The sequence below is a fragment of the Corvus hawaiiensis genome, chromosome 6 (genome assembly GCF_020740725.1).
Source record: "Corvus hawaiiensis isolate bCorHaw1 chromosome 6, bCorHaw1.pri.cur, whole genome shotgun sequence".
Lineage (NCBI taxonomy): Eukaryota > Metazoa > Chordata > Aves > Passeriformes > Corvidae > Corvus > Corvus hawaiiensis.
Genome location: NC_063218.1, coordinates 36,041,265 through 36,061,499, shown reverse-complemented (window position 1 = coordinate 36,061,499; position 20,235 = coordinate 36,041,265). Strand labels below are relative to the sequence as shown.

The 20,235-nt window shown below is 37.6% G+C and overlaps 1 protein-coding gene across 6 annotated transcripts in view; it reads right to left on the bottom strand.

Annotated features, from left to right (window-relative positions):
* SIPA1L1 (signal induced proliferation associated 1 like 1) overlaps nt 1-20,235 on the bottom strand; it is a 206,620-nt gene that overhangs the window by 33,537 nt on the left and 152,848 nt on the right. For all 6 annotated transcript variants that reach the window (XM_048305684.1, XM_048305682.1, XM_048305679.1 and 3 more), the window contains 5 exons: nt 15,541-15,644; nt 14,195-14,352; nt 10,031-10,607; nt 8,656-8,930; nt 4,837-5,112 (listed from right to left, as the gene is read on the bottom strand). In XM_048305684.1, coding sequence (XP_048161641.1) covers nt 4,837-5,112; nt 8,656-8,930; nt 10,031-10,607; nt 14,195-14,352; nt 15,541-15,644 — 1,390 coding nt within the window. The remainder of the gene's footprint in view (nt 1-4,836; nt 5,113-8,655; nt 8,931-10,030; nt 10,608-14,194; nt 14,353-15,540; nt 15,645-20,235) is intronic.

Here is a 20,235-nt window from a genome sequence, read left to right as displayed (position 1 = left end):
GGAAACCAATCCATTCCATTCAAAAAGGAAAAAAACCCCAGCCATTCTGAGGAAGGGGATAGTGAATGAAACAGAAAATGCAATTGTGCCATCATGTTGTACCTTCTCAAGTTTTTTTTTCAATTTGATCATCACCTTTCAGAAAACACATATTGTAACAAGAAAAGATACAGAGGCAAGCAATGGGACAGCAGAACAGTTTGTATATGAAGACGCACTGAACAGGCTGTTCTATGGCTCCAGAGATTATAGAGAAACTTATCCTCTCTGCTCCAATTCATCCAAACATGAATCACACTGGACCAAGCAAACAATGATTACTCACTATCCCTCACGACAAAAGAACAAGTGGGTCTAGAACTATCAAGAGACCAATTAGCAGGGAGCTGGATGAAGAGATACCAGCCACAGCAGTACAGGTGCACCCAGCTCCAGGCAATCTTACATAGCAGACAGCCAGGGGACTGTCAGCCCTGGCAGAGAGTCTTCCCTTACACTTGTAAGCATTTCTTCTGCTTTTCCCTGGTCCCTGCTGCTGGCCCATGTCAAACAAGAAAGACCAACTCATGACATGACACAGCATGGCTCTTCTCAGATGTTTTTACATCACAAGAGTTTGGCCACACAACCATGCATACCAACAAACCTTTGATTCTTCCACTGCTACATCCAGCTCTAGGTCTCAGAGCTGGTAGGAAGCGTGTGGTATATAATATCATGTTAGTACATGTTTTAATTTGAAGAATGTCATGAGAGCATTTAAATAACAAATCTTCAAACCTCATGAGGCAGGCAATGTGTGTACTACAATGCTGACTTGATGGGTGGCAAGATGAGCACAGACACCTGTTTGTTTATATTCAGAAAAATATCACTGAGCTGAGATAAACTGCAGCAGATTAGGATTTTTAGGTAATATGGAAACAGTTGACACTAGATCCATCTGCAGGAATTAACCTATAAACTACTACTGGCACAATTACTATCACTGACGACATAGGCATCATTCAAGTAAGTATGGAGTCTTACAGAGTGTGCTTCAAAGTTCTCAATATGACATAAAACCAGTCAATGATATTGTTCTAATACTCCCATACCGTGGAATTTTACTGCCAGTGTGTGACCACAGTCATGCCGTAATTCAGTTTTCCATTTGGTTTAAAATATAGACTGTGCTCAGAAATTTTCTAGTTAAGAGCCGTGAGCTTTTATCCAACAGTACGCAACTGCAGACTGAAGTGCTCAAGTCCAGCAGCATGCTTTGATCACTGATTTCCACACTTTTTCAAATGTCTGTCAAATCAAGTTTTAGTTAAAACTGGTTCCAGTTTATGACAAATTAATGAAGAACAGATTATTATCTACCATTCTCCTCTCCTTACCTTGCCCATTATTTCTTGATAGAGTGTGGAAACCAAGTATACAAAATAAGAAACTGAAAACTGGGGGGGGGGGGGGGGGGGGAGGAATAAAAAAAAAAAAAAAACAAGCTCTATGATTACATGTTCTCCAATAACATTAGCTCTGGTTTACTTCACACGTATGTGGTTTATTGTTTTTTTTTGTTTTTTTCCTTAACATATCCTTCTGATATTCATTCTGGGTTATAGGCTATATAGTATCCCATGTGGATTAATTAATATAGTGAAATAAGATGTAACGTGGGATTTATTAAATTTGTATTATTAGATTTTTCAGTCTTAATATTGCAGTAACATTAGAGATTTATTTTAAGATTTATAAAGTTTTGGGTTGTTTTTCCTGCCTACAAATACCCACCCACATCAATAATGGCTACATTCAAGGATCCAGGATACTGTGAAAACCAGGGAAAATAAGCTAAGAAGTTGGATATATAAAGGCAATCCAAATAAAGAAAATTTAAGTACTCTGTTGGTTAGACACAGGACTGGGCATTTGTCTGCCTTCTCAGAATGAGGGATTGTCAAGCAACCTACTCTCCCACCTACAATAGCAGCCTCCATGGGGAGACGATGTTTTGATGAATATGAACTGAAATCCTCCTGTTCTCAAGACTGGCAATGCAGATTTTATTTATTTCTAACATATTTAAATGGGCTAAAGGGAGTAAAGCACAGCAGAGCACCATCACTGCTGCCTGCACCAAAAACATGCACAGATTCCAGCACCTCCCCCTCAGTGTTCTTTAGGGTAAATATGAAAGCTAGTGGTGAAACACTAAATTAGACAGTAGTTAAGAGGGCCATGAAAATCCCATCTTTGTTGATTTTAAGACTTTACACAATAAGAAGTATCTGAGCTTCCTGAAAAACAAAGCTTTCTTTTACCATGTAGAGAAAAGACAAACAAGTCTTGCAGTGAGCTTATTGTTGGGGTTATTCTCCCTCCAGTATTTCTTTAAAATTACAAAAATGTGTTTCTTCACTAACTGGAAAGACATTAACTGTTGCTGCCTGTTCCGAGCTTCCCTTCCCCCTCCCCAAGACAAGCCAGGACTTGCCTCTGCCATGTGCTCCTTTGTTCCAAGCAGGGGCAAAACCAAATGTAACTCAAACTCTTTAGCAGTGTCTGATTGGCCGGTCACCCCTGGTCTGCCCCCAGTCCTCCCCTTTCCCCTTCTCCAAATAAAAGGAGGACCCGAGAGTGGGCCCACCCTCTTTGGCTTTGCAATCCTTCTGCGAACATCTGTGTGTCTGTCTCTGTTTGAAAGCTTCTTCTAATTGCAGGAATTCGGCAAACCGAAGGCTGTATTTCTCCCTCTTTGCTTCTGCTGGTGGTATCAGCTTTGCAGCTACCATTTGGCGCTTTCAGAGCTACTGAAATGCCGGATTGCCCGTGCTACCTCTCTAGGCTGCCCGAGGCTTTCTAAGGCATTGAACTACGAGCCTAGCCGGTAAAAAGATGTGAGCATTTCCACAATTAACCTTATGCAACTGATGATATATTTAAACTTGATTCACCCAAGACTAACATGTTTAGCAGACCAGAAAGATGAGAAAACACATTTTTCAGGCATCTGGAAAAATTCCCAGTGAAATTTAAAAGCTACTTTGATATTATACTTTTAAGGATGAAAGATCCAATAGAAGAACCCTTTTTGAATAATAATAAAAAGAACACTAAAAGAATGCTTAGAGAAGGAAAAAAAAAAAAAAACAGCTACATGCCCTGAAAATGAAGAAAATGAAAAGTCAAAGTTTCACTTTTTGAAAACAAATACTGACTAAGAATATGTAACTTTCACTTTGCAAACATTTATCAGGTCGTAACACCCCTCTCGAAGCCTCTGGAGACTGGATAAATCTTGAATGCCTTAGGTGTGTGATGCCTGCATACCACTTTACACACAAGGAACACATAGTTGTTAATACCCCTCTCTCCAGACAGCCAAAGGCTCGCTCTTCGACACCAGCCAACCTGAGACTCCACCTAAGCTCTCTGGTTAATACCATGATGAGATGGAAGTGTCTGAAAAAAACAGCAACTCAACAGAATCTGATGCTCTGTCACTGCCTTAAGCTTTTCCCAGGTATTACTATGCCTTCTGAATGACATAAGGAGATTGTACAGCACTGGAGAGAGCAGAAAACCCCATCAGCTCAGCTGCTATTCCTTCCAGTTCAGCATCTGCCTGTCTTCAGCTCTAACAGGCAGATACGGCCTGATGCAATTTTTATGTTGGTCTAAATATATCATCAGAGAGACAAGTCCAGCATTTCACTGGCTTCTGCAACTTGTTTTAACTGATAATCTAGTCAGGTTGTCTGTGAAATTATTAGTGCCTTCAGTGTTGTGAATTTTTTTTCCAACTCCCACAGATGGGAGCTTTTAAAGTATATATTTAAGCAAAAGAAAGTAAGAAAATTAAGTCCTTAGCAACCATTGTAATTTTAAACAAGGAATCCAACACAGGAGTTTCAATTTCACCTCGGTGGTTTCTTGGTCTTGGCTGTACCATCTTTGAACATGTTTTTTCATCCCCAGTTCTTCAGGACGTGAAAAAGATTTTAAGTTGTTTCATTAGAACTCTTTTACATTTTCTACAATATGCATCTTATTGCCACTGCTTCATATTTTTCATCCACATAAAGATGATCAGAAACTATCTAAAGCTTTTTTTTCCCTAAGGAATTGTCCAAAATAAGAAATACAAGCTATTAACTTGTTCCCCTCCACAGATCTCATTGCAGATGCAGAGACAGATTTGTATAAATAATCAAAACAATGAGTGTTCATTCAAACGCTATCAAATATTTTTCCAAGAAAGAATGAAAATACTGTGATGTGGTGGACCTGATACTTTTATCTTAATAATCACCTTCTTGTTTAAAGAACTCAAAATAACAAAAAACCCCAAACCACCCTTAGAACAATTTCTCCTCTAGCCTAAAATGTCTAAGCACTTCCTAATCAGATAAATTTGCTTTCTGTACTAGTCAGAATTCTCCTGCTAAAAACTGTGTCGGATACTATTTCTGCCTTGGGTGCTTTAGGCGATTCCACCAAGCCTATGAACGAGATAAATTTCTGATTTACTTTTTCAAAATGCAGTTGTTCATGAACATTTAGCTCTAAAACTTTGACTGTAACTCATTTAAAACTTAAATAACAATACAGCAGTTTCAGAATACCATCCAACACAGGGAGGCATCCCAGAATACTTCGTTCTGTGGTTAATCATGCCAGGAAAGGTATTTCCTTTTGGCTATTGTTTCACTCATAGTCATGCTGTCTTTTGCCTAATGAAAGCCATGATTAAAAGCAGTCTTCAGATACTTAGATAAAACTCCTGTGTATTTTTCCAGGCAAGATTCAGAGCAGCAATGAAAAGCCATTTGTGAAGAAGACACATACCTCCGGCTCTCCAACGGGCGCCCGTCACTAGAGATGCTTCGGGGAATGTTGGCTCGTTCTGTGGGTGGCATTTTTCCTTCTCCTTTTCCAGAGCTAATCCTAGATGGTACTGGACTTTGGATTTGAGATGGTACTTGAGCCACATGAGGTCCCTGTCCTTTGCTCGCATTTCTCTGCCATTTATTATTATTTCTGAAGGGAAATTTGAATTCATATGACATTCCTTCATTCACTTTGTACTCCATCACTGGCATACGGTAGTTTTCTGAAGAACTCCTGGAAATGAAGAAATTTAATATGCAGCTATAAAAAATTTTAAAAAATATATCCTGTTCACAATAAGAGAAATCTGAAGACAGAAGCTGAATCAATTATATGAAAGTATGAGATTTTTCTTTTTAGAAACATGTATTTAACAAATTTTAGAAGGCCCACGCAAGAAAAAGGACTGGTGAAGGTGAGAGTCTGTCTCTTCGTCCTGGAGAGTGATCCACAACAGACTACCATGGAATCTGCCTTGTTGGCCTTGCCTCTGATTCTTACCCACTAACAACCCTGTTGTCACCATCATTAAGCCCTAGACAATCAAACACTTCGTAACCCAATGCCTCTCCTTGTCTATCCCTTCAGAAGAGTTTATAGCCATCCATTGCAGCATTCCAGCTGGTCAAGTTGATACTCTTCATCTAATTACTGGGCTATAAAAGCTAAAAAGATATCTTAGAAGGGTATCTCCCCTTCTTAATTTAAAAAACCATGGGCTTTAGAACTTACCTGCACCCAGACAAATAAGACCTGAAATGTTTGGTCTTTTTGAGACATACCTTTCTGATGCACAGACATTAAAAGACAAGAGTCACATGAAATAAGGTACTAACTATACATAACTTTCAAACATCTTTGGCTTTGGAGTGCCTTGGTTGATAAATCTGCACATTGTGAAAAGACTTGCTAGAAACTGTAGTTGCCAAACCCAAAAGCTGCCCATTGCTTTCTGGGGAATAGCACAGCATAAAGATTGGACTAGAACAGGGCATAAGCTAATGCAGTCTACATAAGAAGCAAGGCAAACTTCTGCGTACAATGACGTCTTTGGAAACAAGATGTGATCTTCAGCTTCAGAAAGGATAATTTTGGCATTTCTCTTGACAAATGTACATATCTCTGAGTGAATACTAAGTGAATATTTTTAATCACGATTACTTTATCAACATACATCACTCTCTAAAGCAAAGAAAAATAAAAAATCAGTGCAAAACTTTGAACCCAAAGCTCTTCCTCTAAGCAATTACACCATTGGGGTGAGAAATATCAGTATCTCTTCCCTGCAAAAACAAAAATCAAGACAGAACTTGTTATCTGGCTACACTGACATAAGCAAGTTGTGGAGTCTAATAGGAACAGACAAAGTGAAACAGTCAGTGCTGAGGTCTTGCTGCCCACAATATACTCATTTTGTGGTTTTACTTTGGTCTACCTTCTAGTCTTGATGTCTAAATTAAATCATCAGTTGGAAGGCACAAGGTGAGCTTCTGAAGCACATGTAGTTCATCTGAAAGTCTCCCAGGCCACTCTGATGTGATCCACTGCATGGTAGACAAGGATGATCAGGAAATAAGGCCACTCCTGACTGAACTACAGTATTGATAGCCTTCATTTTTTCTTTTCTCTTCGTATTTTATTCTCTGCTGTTCTTTCCCTAGTGTTTATGTACTTAGTTTGGGTTTCTCTTTTTTTACCCCCAATGTAATTACAGTTTAACAAGCAGGAATGCACAATTTCCTCTTGATGCTGTGTCCTTAGCTTCACGGTCAGCAATCAGTCCACTAAATGAGTTCAGTGGCAGTGTTTTAATAACCATGGTTTAGTAGAGATTGAACCATAACAAGGCCTTCCTCTGCGTAGGGCATGAGAACATGAATTGGGGTCTTTGGATATATTTTTGCATCTCCTACTGACCTTGTACATGTGCCTGTTGCCAAGTCAGCTTATCTAACTGCACCCTGATCTTCCTCCAACTTCATGCCAATCAATTTCTTAGAATAGGGACTGCTTCCCATAGGAATGTAGTATTCCAAGCAGAACAGATCTTCATTTTAGTTAAGGTCTGCAGAAGTTACTGTAGTAGAAATACTCAGTGACCTCCAGAGGACACAACAAAAGGACTCCCAACTGCAGAAAACTGACTGCCAAAAGAAAAACCGCTTTGTGCAAATATTTAACTGTAGTCTCTAGTAATAGATGTAGGATAGCTACAAATTCAAGACACAGTTCTTGAACCTTTATGATTCTGGATAGAGCAAATGGGGGGATCAAGAGTTGCTTTATGGAATTTTATAACTAGCAATAACCCACCATGAACATTTGCTCACTACAAGGCAACAACAAAACTCTGATACTGAGTACAGTATTTCAAAAAGTGCAGTCATTTCTCTTACTGTTACGGGTTTGGATACGCTAAAAGTAAGCCTGGTTTTGGCTGTACTTAGTTTAGTTCAGAAATAATAGGATCTGTGCTTTCCACACTGATTTTTCTGCTCTAATCCTTTCACGATGATTGCAGCTAAACTTTCCATTTGCTCGGGCTGCTAAATACTGCACAAAAGCTTTCCAAATACCTCATGAGTGACCTTATGCCACTGCTCATTTTAATCCCTGACATGTATTCAATTTTCCACTGACAACTAAAGGACAAATAAAACTCCTTTTCTCTCTGCTCCTCTTTTCCTAGCATTTACAAAAGGAGTTCATGTTGCTTACAGTAAAAACAAACACAGATTTTTCTCTTATACAAGTACCAGGTCTTTTCTCAGAAATATGATTTCATCTCAATATAATAAATGTGTTAAAGTTCAGCTCCAGTTTTAAGTATGCAAAGATTTAGCATATACCCCTACAAAGGTATTGACTGATTAAAAAACAGCAGTGCAAAATGCTCTCTCGATTTCTCACTCCAAGGAACCCTCTGAATTTTAGTAACTGTACTTGCTTCTTGGCAAACCTATCAGAAGCCTTCAGCTAGCCTGCAGGCAAATTTGTTCTATTAAACATCATCCAATTTTAATCATATAGCAGCATTTCTAAGATACGAATATAGGATGTCAGGAATGTGGGGATTAAACTTGGTGATGTGGCTGAAGGCTACAGACAACGCTGAGTTCATAAAAATTATAAAAGCTTTAGTGTGAATTCAGGAAAGATGGAGGGACTTTATGTCCAGTTTAAGAAAAAAACCACACATTACTGCTTATTTCTGATCAAGCAACATTTTTAAACTATAAAAACAGCACTATAATTGACATGAGCTTCAGGCTTAATACAGAGGGGAAGTGAGAGAGATGCAACAGGATTTCTGGAGTAAAGAAGAATTACCATTTGCAGCAATTTCTCCAGCCAGATCCATACCTTTGATAAACCCTTATCATTTACAGCCTTGCTTATTGTGAAAATAGAAGCATGTAAGTCTATTCCTAGCTTCCAAGAATTATATCCACAGGCATTATAAACTACCAACAAATGGGAAAGCAGGCAGGAACATGTACGATCAATTTTGATGCATCCTAAACACACAATTATGACAAAAAAGTTGTTTGAATTCCATGTTAAATTCCATGGTTACATGAACTTCTTCACACATGGTATTCAATGAATATTTGGGGGGCATGGAGACGGAATATGGGCAGTTTTTCCTGCTCTCCTCTTCCAACCTGAAAATACTGGATGCTGTATCATAATTATACCGTGTTTTTTTAGAGGCTAACACTCTGTGATGGTTCTTCCCACAAAACAAGATACAATTACAGAGCTACTGCACAATACCTGCGTGGTGTGCAATCCTCATATGGAGGGACAATGACGACCTTCACTGTGACCGATGTCCTGAGCAGATCAATCATTTGCTCGTGGCTCAGGGTGGCCACGGCCACCTTGCAGATCTCCACCAGGCGGCTGCCCTGGCGCAGCCCTGCCTGCCACGCGTAGCCGTAGGGCTCCACGTCTGCCACAATGCCCTCGTAGTTCACGTGGAAACCCAGCTGGCCCAGGCCATTCCTGCGCAGAGTCATCTCCACCGTTTCACAGCCCTTGGTCACAAGCTGGGAATTGGAATGAAGACAGCATTTAATGTATTGAGACACCTCCAGGGCTAAGAGAGGTTATGGGGGCTCCATTTTTGAACAATCAACCAACTCCCAAGGATAATGGTGGGACATGATCAAGGGATATATACTGCAGTCCTAGGTACGTAATCAGCTGAAATAGGTCTTGTTGCTCAAACCAATATTTTCAGTAGAATCTGGTTACTCAAGCTCTGCCTTGGAATTTTTACTGCAACCACAGGAATTTTAGAAGATACATGGCAGCACACAACAGAAAAACACATGGAGTTACACAAGCATCTCTGTCTTTTACACTTTAGTAACCAAAAACCATTCTCCATTTCTGGCTGTTTCTGGAAACTGCAAAATTACTTTTCAGTCTGAATGTGGTAGCATGCAGCTACTAAGCACAGTAAACTGGCCAACTCTTCCACGTACCATGAGCATGAATACCATCAAGAGCAATTTAATAGGGCCTAGATTTCCTTTTTCTCTGGTTGTTACACAACTACAGTGGTGATATTACAGGAAAAAACAGTGAAATGTAGCGCATTCTTTCATAACTTAATTGAATATAAAATGAGCACAGACAGATGTTTTATAGGGAGATACCATGATTCACTGCATTTTTAGTTTATCACACACATTCAGAGAATATCTGAAGGTTGCGGTGGGGATTGGGACTGCACCCTGCTGGCAACATAGTAAGCCAGTCTCAAAGATATTGCACATTCATTTGAAACAAGATACAGCAAGCCTATAAAACAGGGAAAGGGAAGGAAAACAAGAAGAAATAACATGACACTTCTGTATTTGTTGTGTGGGAGCAACTTATGCATCTGAAGGACCTGGTCTTTTTAATGTATTAATACATTTTTCACACACACACAACCAGCTGAGGCTGGCTGATATCTGATAAAAGTGAAAGCAATATTGAAGTTCAAGAAATAAAAGCAGGGAAGTACTTATAAATTTCATTATAAACAATTGAAACGGTTTTAGGAATCCCAGGCATTATTTAAATTGAAGTTTAACTTGGCCAAGGGGTGAGAGGAGAGAGCAAAGAAGGGGAACCAAACAAGAGAACACATTCTAACCTCCAGCCTCTTGACGATCTCTTTGATGTCATCAATGTTGCTGATGAAGCTCTCCAAAGAAACACATTCACCTCTCTCATAGAATATTTTGATATTTGTGTCCGTTGAAGTCCACCCTATCACATCTCGACAGGAGCAATTGAACACCACGCTTTTTGTGTCCTGTTCAATGAGGACTACAAACTCATTAGAGATGCCTAGAAGACAGTCTATTTCCATACCCTTGCTGTAGTCTTTTGCATGGACACTCCAGACAATAGCACCAGAACTGTAGATCTCTGCTCCTGGATAAGGCTTGGACTTTTCCTTCTTTTTTGAAGCAAGCGAGATGAAGGGGAACTTGCCGGAAGGGTCAATGGGTGTGTTGGTGACATTCTTCTCTGCCAAGTCTTTCAAGTACTCTTGCCGGGTCCTGGTGGCCATCGCACGGAACTTTTCTGATTTATGAGCAGCATTCTCTGCATTGATGACTTTGGCTAGTAAGAAGTCCCTGAACACATTTGATTTAGGAAATGTCACACCTTTTGGAATAGGTGGGCCAAAGGATGGTACATCTCTGGATCTTGTCACAGCAACACTAAATGAAATAAAAGAATAAGGAAGAAACACAGTGTTTCACTCTAGGCAAATTCAGCAGTTTTTGTTTACAGACAATACATTCCCTCAAATTTTCTCTTTTTTTTCTCAGCAATATGCCTAAATTTACATATTAATGTTGACAGAGTGGAGACTATGCCCCCCTTGCTATGGAAACAGAAGGCCACTTTTTTGCATATATGCATTTTTGAGTCGTTCCCAGTACCACAGCTTAAAAAGAGCTTCAAGTACAAAACTGTAGGGGGTTTTTTTTATAAAGTAATCCCTCATGTATGGCAGTTCTGAATTTTGTTTGGTTTTGGTATAAAAAGAAACTTTCTAACTCACACTATTTAAAAGGCTAGCTTAGAATTTAGCTACTTAATGCTGAAAGGCGCATCTGAAAGTAATGCCAAGTGTATGATCAAGACTAGAAATAGAGTTTAAATGAACACATTAAAAAGATAAAGGCAATGAAGTCATCTCACAAGGCCAGTTCTGCTGTGAAAATCATCTGGTGTCTGAATGCATGTATACATCCCACTACTGTTTAAGTTCTACATTTCTGGACTGAAAAACCTCACTAGCTGATATTGCATACCCTTGATAGAAGACTACTCCAAAAATACCAGAAATAAACTCCTGAAAAGTTCAGATACACAGCAGAAACAGATACTTTCTTTTTCAACGCTTCCTTTTAGTTTCTGTACCAAGTGATGGACCAAGAATAAGACTGCCTTAGGCAACAGGGGCCAGCTTAGCTATTCTCAATTGCCAATTCTCTTTTAATATAGATCAGATGCGAGTTGTTTGGAACCACTGAAGATTTGACATTCCAATCCAGTATCATTCACTTGGCAACCTGTCCTAAGAGACTGACAACTCTACTTCGATAGTTTTGTGACAAGAAATGTTCCAACAGTTCAAATAGAATTTACCACATATCCGTAACTAGATCTGAGAAAGCATTAACTAACTTTGGCCAAAATACCATGGTAATGGAAATAAAGAAGCATAGGATAAAACTTGATCACATTAGTAAAGTATGTGGTGTTTCACTTAGAACACTGGCTGGTATAATTTTCACGTTTTGATTTTATCTGAATTCTTAAACATAATCAGAGAAATTCCCCCAAAAAATCAGTAACTGAGATTTCAGAGTAAATCTTTTGAGGGGGGCATATAGGAACACCAAAAATAAAAATTAAGTCACTCAATCTATAACCATATCTTCTGGTTTTGAGTGGTAGGGTGTTTTGTTCGTTTGTTTTGCTTTTGCTGTTCTGAGTTGCTTGGGGCATTTTTTCCTTTGTTTTTTTTTGTTTGTTTGCTTGATTTTTTAATTATTATATATTCTGGCAACTGATATTGAAAGATGTCATTACTGTCATATTTCCTCCAAATACATGCCAGTATATCTCAAAGTATGCAACAGGGGGTGCTCATGAAGCAACTATCTGACTCATCTTTAGTGGTCCTGAAGGGTCTGTTACTAAGAAATGGAAACCTAAGTGTTAAACACAATTACTGGATGCAATGAAAACTGACCAGAAACTACCAGTAAGATTTTGTTTGGTTCAGTTTTCAATGTCATGGATCACAGGGATAATAATTCAATCTTTAACACATGCTAGAGAAGTTTTCAGAAAGTGAGCAATGCTCAGAGATGCCAGACTTTTGAAATATTGTTTATCTTAGCTGGGAGGGAGAATCGCTGGCCAAGACAGTGCTTGATTTTATTCCTTTTATGTAGTTTTTAAACATAAATTCCAGTACGTTTTTATGCTATATGGTTTCCTGTTTTGTCTAGAATTATGAATCCATGAAACTGTTCCAAATAATTCAGTGAAAAAGAGGTCAAACTTACTTTGAAAAGTTTCCTAGAAAAACTTTTCATAATAGAATTCTACAAATTTAAATCAAGGGTTTGCACTGAGAGGACAGAAAAGGAAAATATTTCAATCTTAAAGACAGTACAGAGAACATACGATGTTCTGGTGGTCTTGTGTATCAAAATGAACACTGACATTCTCCCAACTATTCTTCCTACTTGTTTCCCCTCCCCTTAAAATTTGAGCCTGTACCAACACTAAAGCCAAAATTACTATTAAGTAACCAGTGAGGTTCCAGCCCTTGTAGTTGTAAACACTTGAAAAATTAGGTGATTCAGGAGTCTGAAGGTCAAAAACAGAACACTCAGATACTTAAATTTATTACAGTTTAGCAAGCATAAATCTTTCCCATGCCTTTTAAAAGGAAGAAATATATGCAGTCATATTACTTGAAGTAACAGACCAAAGCAGATCTATGTTTTAATATGTAATTCAAGTGTAAAATGCATCTGCAGCCCTTGTGGATGCATTTCGTACCTTCCCTTTGCTTCAAAATCATTTTTGGGGATAAGGATAAGGCCTGAAACATATGTCTAAGAGTTTAAGAACAAGCTGTGTTCACATAAATTATGCAACAGTTGAATATTTCAATAAGCTGCCTGAAAATGAGTATCAACACAAACATTCCTAGTCCAGGAGAGTTAATACATGTACAAAGCTCAGCATCAATTTCAGAAATGCTCTGTGAACTTCACCAAAAACTTCTGAGGAGAGAAAAGCCTTTAAACCTTCTATATGTACTTGAAAACAATGAATACACCAACTCAGACACTGCAGTCTTAGATTTTTCTCTAAATAAGCACTTGCCTTAATAAAATACTTACGTGAATATTTGTATTTCAGTAAAAACAAGTTAATTCTAAGGCTACCTCATTTCAAGATACGTGCTCTAAATCCATTGCTCTGACATTTCGTATCTTAAGTTAAAAGGCTTTATAGAAGTTTTCTGAGGTCAACATTAAAAAATGAAAATACCTTAAGAGTTCACTATATAACAAAGGTAAGAACTTTCACTGATAGTAAAAAGAAGTGTAACTCAAAAACATTATTTCTATATGCTTGCAACTTAGTTTAAAAATTCTACTAGTAGGAATCTCCTCTTGCAACTCTTTATTATATGTTACTATCAATTACCATTTTCTATTTTAATCATATTGGCTTTAAAGTCACATTAAGACTTGATTTTTTCCTGCACAATCCTCTGTCATTTCTGTGTTGGACTGACATAAGACATGAAGATATTTCAGAGAGCTTAGCTTCTTCCTGAAAGGCTAAGTCACACTTTTTAACTGTCTTAATTTCAAAAATGGAGCATAACCTCAGATAACCAAATTAATTGAGCAAAAACTGGAGTGTTTTTTTTCCTTTGTTCTATTTCTTTCAATGTAAAAATATTCTTCTAGCATATTCTTAATGAAGAAAAGGAAGTGAGAAGGCAATTTTAAAATAATCTCCAAGTGCTTGATACGCACGTGTGTGCGCTCACATCTGACAGTAGCAGTCTCCTCACTGGGCGTGTTTCATTTACATGTCTGTATGTGTCTATTTACTTACTAAAAGTGTTTGAAATGCACATGACTCAAAACCTCCCTGCCCCTCATCTTTCACTACGTTTCCCTACTGAGAATTTCAGAGAAGAATGCCAGCTGCCTTTGCACTCCAATTCCATGTTTTCAGCGAATCCAGCAACAGTTACCTGTAACAAACACTGTCAGTGCAGGGACTGTGCACTCTCACGATGACAAAGACGTGCTGGAAGTGGGATCGAATGTTCTTTGGGCTGAATGGTTGTGCTCCAGGCTCCTGGAAAACTATTGTCACAATATCATTTCCAATATGTCGTTTTCTCAGAAGCTTTAAAGGGAAAAAAAAAAGAAAATGGAAAAAAAACCCCATAGGTTAAAACACAGACTTTACATAAATTTCCAATTATTTACTTCTCAATATTATAAACTACTATTGCTCAATTTCTTTCCCCAAGTGATACTTCAAGCTGAAAATTGAACAACTGAGGATTTATATAACAAGTACCAGAATTAGTTAATAAATTAGTTAATAAATTTCAGGCATGGTTGTTTTCATAAGAATTTCATTTTTATATGTAGCATAGATGGTGAACTTAAAAGGGAAACTTATAAGCTAAACAAAGGGGAAAAACAACAAATTCTGTTAGTATCGAGAGTAATCAGTGATACATGGAAGCAGGAAAACATCCCCCATTTCACACATTTTTACAAGCCAATGGTAGGTTCTATTTCAAGTTGAAAATAGCTGTCATTGTCCTTAAGACACACTACAAATAATGTCCCGGTAGGCTTCTTTCAGTAAATACAAGACTACAGTACAAGAGAAGGTAAGCTACAAAACAGTAGAACATTTAGTGTACAAAAGCAAACTAAAAAGAATTCTATGTTAACTTTTATTGTAAAATGAAAATCTCTATTTTAGTTGCAGAAGTACAAAGCATCATTTCTAGAATAAAATGCATATCCATCATACAAAACAATATGGATTAGTGTTTAACAACAGCAGGTACTTCAGTGTGACAAAGGAGTTCAGCCTAAATAGTATAACACAGTTAAAAAAAAAAAAAGGGAAAATAAAGGATCTTGATAGAAGGATTTTGACTCATGTATTCTTGGGTAGTGCACTGGCCCACCCACTCATTATCTCTGTGCATATTAGAATTTGCTGAACACAATCCCTAAAGGGCAATTGACTTAGCTGTAGAAGGTTTAAAATAATTGAAAATCATCAGGTACACTGTGGTCCTTCTGACATGTGCTAATGACATCATTGCATACTATTTACATCAAAGTAATGCATAATTAAACAGAAAACCAATAAATAGTCCAATGGAGAAAAATCTGTGATGTACCTACCAGTCATCTACTTTGCTCATCTCCCTGACACAGAGATGGCCACTTTTGATTCCTTAAGTGTCTTTTTGCTAGTAACAAATAAAAGTTGTCATAAATACTCAAGAGTTCATCTCCTTTTGAGGAGGAGGAAAAATTTCTAAATAGGCATAGCCCATCTTACCTGTTGTTTGTTGTTTGGAGTATATGGCAACATCGTAGAAACATGGAACATGATTTCATAGTCCTTGTATGTTGTGTATAGAGAGTGAGTACCTGTTGAATCAGCTGCAGTTAAAGAAGACAAAATAAAAGCATTATTTAAAAAAAAAAATTAAAATTAGGTTTCATTATTATTAAAAAAAAAAATCAGCCAAGACAAGAATTCTTATTCATCCTCAATCCTAGCTGACATATCAGCAAGTAAGAACTTGTTCAGAGTTTATTCACCTGCCAAAGAAAATGTCGCACAAAGAGAGCCTGTGCACTTTTGCACACTTTTCCCAAAAAAAATTGTTAGGAATAGGGAATTTATACCAGAAGACCCTGAAGAAAGCCTACTTAAGCATAAATAGTGACAACAAAGTCTGACATAATTTTCAAGTACCACCCAGTATCTTGGAATGAAACTGAACTGTAAGGAATGTGAAAAGGACTTCAGAAAGGAAGGCAGACAGATACTGAAAATGAGTACCATGAGCTCATGCATAATTAAACAGCAAAGGACCTATAACCCACCATAAAAACAGGATGAGTTCTCTTAAGCATAAATATCAGGACTTGAAATTAACCATAATGAAATCAGGCAACACCTTCACTAGAACAGCTGCTTTATGGACAGGTACAGTCAAAACCCCAAATAGGATGCCAACATGCTTATAACCGATGATGGAAAAAGCCCACAAAAATGACATTATGATGCTGGTATATTAATCTAAGGTAATCTCACCTGTTTTGAGTTCTGGCCACCCTATTTTAAAAGTTACAGAAGAAAGAGAAGGGATCCAGAAACAGGCCACAGAAATAATTACATGTGGATGGAGAGATTTCCATGTGGAGAGAAAATGATAAAAACTAGGATTATGAAGTTTAGAAAGAAAAAAAGAAGAGGGGGCTATTACTCAGTTTACAAAGTGTTGGTTGAAAACAACACTTGATTAGAATTGTGAACTTGTTTTCACTTTCTTTCACTCTAAAAAAAAGTGACCTTGAGAAATGTTTCATTAATTTAAGTGGTAACACATTTAAAGATAAAGTAGTGAGTATATTCTATTAAATACAACTTCTGCCCACAGTGCAAAAAGCCTGCTTTCAAACACAATTTGAAAAATAACTAGCTTTATATATGGAAAAAAGCATCCTGGCTATTTGAAGTTATATATAAACATGCTACCAAATTATATAATCCCAGCTATTTATAACAATGCGTTTTAAAAAGCTTTTATAAACTATATCTTGGAGTTTTTATTAGCAGAGAGATCATGTTACTAAGAAGACAACAGATCTGAGATTTGTGATGCATTTACAGTAACATAAATATACAGTTTATTTACCCAGATTTTGAGAAGTTTGTTTCCTGTCAGATTCAGAATAATAAAATGGAGGTAGCTTTACCACAAATGAAACACAAAATAATCTGTAAAATGAAATTGAAAGTTTTCTGTGTTATAGCCACATAGAGATCTTGCACTTCTAAATCACTTATCTAGAATAAAAAGGGAATTAGAAATAAAAGATTCCTACAATCTTTAAAAAAAAAAAAAAAGTAATTCTCAGTTAATGTTTCAAGGAGACTGGGCTCTCTTTTCCAGAACTCAACACTGCCAGTAGGATAAACCAGTTAACTGCTAAGTTTTTTCTTTTTAATGCTAATTAGAAGAGCAGGACAGCTGAAAGGGGATCATTTCATCTTGCACTGTGTTCACAGCAGCCTCTGTCCTCTGCCTGATCATTGCAGTGCACACCCAAGGAGGCAGATGCACCCAAAAGTCACTTAAACATCAACATAACTTCATAACAGCTTCATCTGTTGAACTGTAAATACACTGATTTGTACATCATCTTTTAGAAATAGAGCATACAAAAATATTACAAATAATTGGAAAGGGGGAGGAGCAGGTGCAAAGAGATAGGGAAGTGAGACAGGGAAAGGCAGGCCCCAAAAGGTATTGGGGGACTAGAACAAAGCAATTCTGGCAAAAATATGCTAGAACACCTACATATTTAAGCTAGATTTCCAACTTTGCTGGCAGGATTTAATTTTAGGCAGAAAAAAGTTTTCTGAGAACAGCACTGATTCTGCAAACTAAATAATCAGACTACAATCCAAATGACACGTTCCATAATTTCAATTATTTCCAAGGACTTTACAGTTTAAATCTCTCCTAGTCAAATCCAGCTACCAATAGAAGTCCACACCCACTACAGACTGTGCATCTCTCACCATTCAGATTTTTAGAAGTCCAGAATACTGTTCCTGAAGTACACCACCATAATTACAGGTGTTTGCTTTAAATCGAATCACAGCTATTGCAATAAAATCCAAGACTGTGCACTGGAATAATATCCATCATTTCAGGGTCAGAACTGCAAGCCAGCACTGCAATCTACTTCAATTTCCTTCTATTTAACAGAAGCCTGAGAGATCTACAATTTCATTAGCACCTTTTTACACTGAAGACATCCCCTCTGGCCACCAGTTTATGGCATAGCTATTAACGATGCTTTCCCAGCCTTGCTCCATTACTGGATCTGGCTACTTAACTGAGGTGTTACCTGATCCTATTTTCCTTCCATCATTAATCATCTCTAAAAATCCACCTTAGTCTTCTGTCCTTCCAATGATTCTCATCTATATTCACAAGGATTAACAGACTCACATTTGAAGTGGTTTGTTTCTAAAACCAGTAGTGCTCAAAACTGTGGCTGATACCACCAGCACAGTGCTGACAAATTCACCGCACTGAATCCACTGGACTTTTTCAGCCTCCTTCTACAGCAGCTTAACCTCTGTGCTGGAAAACTGTATAAAAACCATTACAGTAGAAAATCTGACTCCCTGGTTTCAAAGAGAAACATTGCAAGGAATTGTAGGAGAACAAAAAATAAGTTACACTGATACGGCAGGACAACCATTACTACAAACTGCAGTAAGGCTCACAATAAGAAGCATGAGAAGAAATATTTTCAGAGCTTAATGTTGCTCTCCTCCACCTTTGCTTTGTCAGCAGCTGTCAACACTACTCTTCTTTCTGTCATATACAAGGATTACACCAAGCATTCATGATGAACTTCTGTAATACCAAAGTTGTTTTCAGACAGAAATGAGAACAGAATCTTTTGTTTTGTAACATACAACAGTACATGAGTAACACAAATGCAGAGAAATGCAGATGGACTTCCTTCCATCCCTATTTCTGCTTCTTAAGCAACTTAACATCTTAAAATTTGTTGGTCTCCCAACAAAAGTCACAGATCCAAGAGTAAGTCTATCATTATTTCCACAAGGTTGGAAAGATGTTATATAGTGCAAGTTAAGAAGGTAATCTATCTGTATTAATTCATTACAAACATTGGGGTTTCTTGACAACCCCTAAATGAAATGTCAATTCGAAGTCCATTCATTCCCTAGATTTTTTATCTACTTAAGAATATAAAAACAGAAGCTATTAGGTCTTAATCAGAAAACCATGCAGTATATAAACATCTAGTAGAGAAATCTACCTTTATTAGCTTAGTTTATAATCTTACCAAATTGATAAATCATAGAATTCCCAACTCATATTAATCAACTTCCCTTATTTCCTGCATCAACCACACCACCACTCTGTTGGACACACATGCCATGTTACCAGGCCTAGCATTATCAAACTGATCCCATTTACCAATTTAAAATACTGAGATGCAAGACTAAGTGAGGGGGAGGGAAATAAAACATGCATTACAACTATAAAATAAAGTGACTGAAGTGATAATTTGAAAGATCACTGTGATGTTTATTACTTTAAAGTGATGCCCATAAGCTTCCTAGTCACTCTGGGATAGGTGGCATTTTCAAGCTCTATTTCCTATCCAAAGTCTGCAGGCTGCCAGGAGATAGACTGTTTCCCCTCTGGTAATTCTAGAAATAAACAAACAAAACTTGAAAAGTAGCATCTCTTTTTCACAGTGGTACTGGCAGAGATCCAAAACTAAAGCCCTTGAAGGATCCAATACACTTAAATAGGCTGCCAGTTAATAGGATGCATGAGATTCCTCTTTTTAAGGAATTGGCTCTGTCATGGATACTTACCAATTAGGGCCCTAACTCCAAAAATTTCTAAGAATAACTGTTCTGAAACTGCCTTTTGCTAGAACAACTTTACTTTTCTAAATTTGTATAAATTAAAAATTTTGTGAATATTTCCAGAGTACATATACAAATCAGCTCATCTCCACACAGAGAAAAACCTTTCCACGTCTTACATCATGCAACTGCTTTCCACAGCTTGCAAAGTATTGTCAAAGGTACAGAAACTAGCAAAGTAGTCTATATAGATCTGACCTTTCTGACAAGTCAGTGAACAGACATTTGATTTAAGCACATCTTTGCAATCAGCTGTGCTGCCACAGAACAGAATTCTTACACATGAAAATTTCCTGAGTAGCGAGACTGCAAGAACTATTTCAAGACAGGGCTCTCTGGCAACAGAAGAGCACAGAGCTGGAAGATGGAGAAGCTCACTTCCTAGCTGTTTCAACAAAGCCTGTAAACCTAAGTCACAGTAAAAAACCACAACCCCCTCCTTTGCAGGTGTCTGTGTTAAGGCCAAGGTAAAAGGACCAACTGGTTACTTAGGGTAGCTACGGAAAATGTACTGCCTGGCTGTATTCTGCTGTT